Genomic DNA, 3,449 nt, shown 5'->3' on the forward strand with positions numbered 1-3,449 from the left:
CAAGATGCGTTTTCAACTCAGACATTGTAAAAAAAACAACAATTGTTTAAATTCAAAGTTTATAGTGTCACCTACCTCTTTTCCATCATGAACTGTGTCCCACTGCCTCCACTGTCCAGGTCTCCTACACGATTACTTTGGGAACTACACGGTGGCCTTTTCCCTTGCTGGGGTGCCTCCTATAGTGGGGGGCGTGGTGCTGTTCTTTGTTCCCCTGATACACCGCCGGCTCCAGGCAGCGGCGTCCCCAGAGGAGACGTCAACAACTGCCCACATGCTGCCACCCGCCCCACCAGTGGGGGAGCCCAAGAGCTGCTCCAATGGAGACGTCCTGCCTGGCTATACTGACGTAGAGACACACATCTGAGTCGCACTGAACAAAGGTTACATATACAGTATTTATACACATTAAGTACAGTATTTATACACATCTAGCATAGATCATGTTTGTACATTAGGAAGTCTAATGCACATATTTCTTCTTCTTATACGTCACTCCTCTTTTTGCTTGTTTTCCAGGGATTCAGCCTACCAGCACCTTTTTCTTCGTCCTTAGATTTCCCTCCTCTCAACCATGGACTTCCTGCTGGCTGACCTTTAACCCTCTCACCCTCCTGGACTCTCATGGGCTGTTTGTTATTTTCATGTGGAGAAAAATCGAAAAGGGCACTCTGGCTACAAACAACAGAGGGGACAAAGAAGGCCTGTCAGCGTAGGATGACGGGAATGTATATGGAGGATAAGCACAACACAGTCTCAGCAAAGATTGTTTAATCAGTGGGGACTCTGTAGTAACAAATACCTCCAAGAGGAATGAAACAAAGAGATTTTAACCGACTAATTTCACAGCATCAATTTTTACTTCTCTGAAAAGAAATACAATGCTTTGTTTCTAGATTTATATAAACAGATTGAGATAAGAGACATACGAGAATTAGTGAAGGGATAAATTCAAACTTTCTTTATGTAGTAACTCATGCATCTACATTTCTGAACACAACGCATCTTAATTAGTTTGTGTAGCTGAATCACAATCTCATCTTCAGTGATTTGCTTTATGCTCTGATGCTGTTTTCTGCTGTGACGGATAGAAGAGAAACTTGTTGTAAATGTTACAAGAGGATCAGCCGCCAGCCGCAATCACCTCATCTCAACCACACACTGTACTCACACCCAGGGTCCAAAATACTTCAGCGAAATTACTACTCTACCAGCCTGGCTGCATGGGAAACTGATGCTCGATTGAGGCAGCTGTTGATTCCAACTGATTCATATGACATTACCCCTTAAGTGCACAATTTTTTTTCATGGTTTAAAATTTAGGTCAGTGACTTTGCAGCTTGTGGCAGGTTAACTAATGCAGTTAGTAGGGGTGAGTCATGATGTATGAGCTGTGCATCTGCTGCCTCAATTCATGAAATTTACGTAACACTACAGTTCATACAAGTTGTTCTCGTGAGTCTGTACAGCCTTAATATAATATATATATATATATTTTTTCTTTCAATCAGCAAACTCTACAGTTATTATTGGCCTTTTGGAGTTTTAGCAGGGTGCTAAACAAATCTGCATGAACTGTGTTTATGGCTTTGAAAAATAATTGACAGTAGTTTTTTGTAGTGCACACACTGTATAAGTGGAAAGAGTTGGAACCATGCAGTCCTAACTTGAGATTGATAGCTGTAGGTAGTATTGATTTTGGTCAACTTCAGACTTTTATCATTTTATTCCAAACCTTTTGTGTGTGTGTGCATGTGTGTGTGAGCGTGTGCGTGTGTGTCCGTCCTGTGCAGCTGCACTTTTGATAGTACTGTGTTACATTCGGTTGAAGCTGCCAAACGACCTGAGCCCTCATCAGGCCATTTCACAGATAACCAAATCAATTTGCTGCTTTAGTTTAGCTTGATGTCATGAGGCAGTAATGAAACAAATGGTCACGGACGGTTTCAAAAACATTTGGACCACTTACCTCTGCACTCTTAGGTTACAAGTTCTCTTGAACTATGAACTTTAATGGACATATGAGAAGTAGAGCTGCAATAATTAACTGTTTGAGTAACATTCTGTGGTTATATGCATACCTGAATAAGAGAGAGGAGGATTGGTACACAATAAGGATGGAATTGCTCTGGTGTTCAGAGGGAATTACTTTTTGTCAATTCCCCTCTTTGCTGTCACTGCCATTACCCAGTCAGCTTTTGTGTTACAACATTTTGGAGCCTAAAAGCTACACAAACCTCACTGCTGAGTGTAGTGTTTTTGGGGCTTATGCTATAGGAATAGAAAACATACATCTATACCTCAGTAATCAAAAAACCCTCAACAATCAAGCTAAACAAGCTGTTCATTACATTATAATTTCACTCATCTGTGTTTTGGTTTTGTTGTTGGAATCGGAATCATCAGCCACAAAGCTACCTAACACATGTTTTCAATCACCATGGCTTCCTCCAAAACCTCATTAGTGTCTGTTTAGGAACCACAAAACTGTGGAAATGTCAAACTTCCAACACAGTTTGTTGCGTAATCTGTTTAGAGATTTATCCTTCCTCCTTATTTTGCCTTCATATCCATTTTTTCTTGATCCTCACTGTTCCTGCTCTCTCTCAACTCTACCTGCATATTTGGTAGTTATCCTTAGCTTCTCTTTATCACAGCCTCAAGTCTCTGGTGATTGAATAAATGCAGTAATATTAATGTCTATTATCCTTACCTAAAGATAAAAGAGACACTCAACTAAAAGTAGTGGAGACACATTTAAATGTATTTAAATGTTGAAGCATGGCAAAAAACATAGCACCTATTTTCAGACAGAAACAAAAGGTAGTGGTACTGTGGGACCGCCAGACACCGCCTACCTACTGTTATGAATTGATTCTATAAAATTGAGTTGAATTGAATTGGTAATTTAAAAATTACGGCTGCCTGAATTTTCCACTTACCATCTGTTAGCTAACTAGTGTCATAAATCATCATTAGTTTGAGGGTCATCAGCTTCAATCCAATCCCAGTAACTTGAACATGAAGCTCCTGATAACCCTAAGCCAAATCCAATCTCTTTCTCATTTTACAGTATTTTATTTAACCAAATCAAGATCCTCCTGCCTAATTAATAAAGGTTAAATGGTGAATTTGATTTATTTATACTTTCTCCGTCATGAAGGTTACAGGAGATGGTTTCTATAAAACTGTATGAAAAATCAGAAAATTACCCTTATAGCTCTAATTGCATCGTGTGTAAAGATGACATTTTTACAGAAAAAAAAGTTCTTATTGTAATTTGAAATTCTGTTACAACTTCACTGGAAAAAACGTGCTGAATCACTTACAAGTTGAGCACTAGTTTACTGCTGGCGAACTAGAGGCCTGTGTCAGTAAAGTCCCACAATCTAGCACATGAGTGAATGAGAGTGAGGTGATTGTGTTTCTATGCACAATACGTATCCGTC

At 39.5% G+C, this 3,449-nt stretch overlaps 1 protein-coding gene across 1 annotated transcript in view; it reads left to right on the forward strand.

Moving 5' to 3' along the window:
• Positions 1-2,817, forward strand: part of slc16a2 (solute carrier family 16 member 2) — a 24,506-nt gene extending 21,689 nt beyond the window's left edge. The window contains exons 6-7 of the mRNA XM_032527645.1: positions 120-383; positions 520-2,817. Of these exons, the coding sequence (XP_032383536.1) occupies positions 120-367 (248 nt within the window). The 3' untranslated portion in view covers positions 368-383; positions 520-2,817. The remainder of the gene's footprint in view (positions 1-119; positions 384-519) is intronic.
• The last annotated feature ends 632 nt before the right edge of the window (positions 2,818-3,449 follow it).

This window comes from Etheostoma spectabile, chromosome 10, assembly GCF_008692095.1.
Source record: "Etheostoma spectabile isolate EspeVRDwgs_2016 chromosome 10, UIUC_Espe_1.0, whole genome shotgun sequence".
NCBI classification, from domain to species: Eukaryota; Metazoa; Chordata; class Actinopteri; order Perciformes; family Percidae; genus Etheostoma; species Etheostoma spectabile.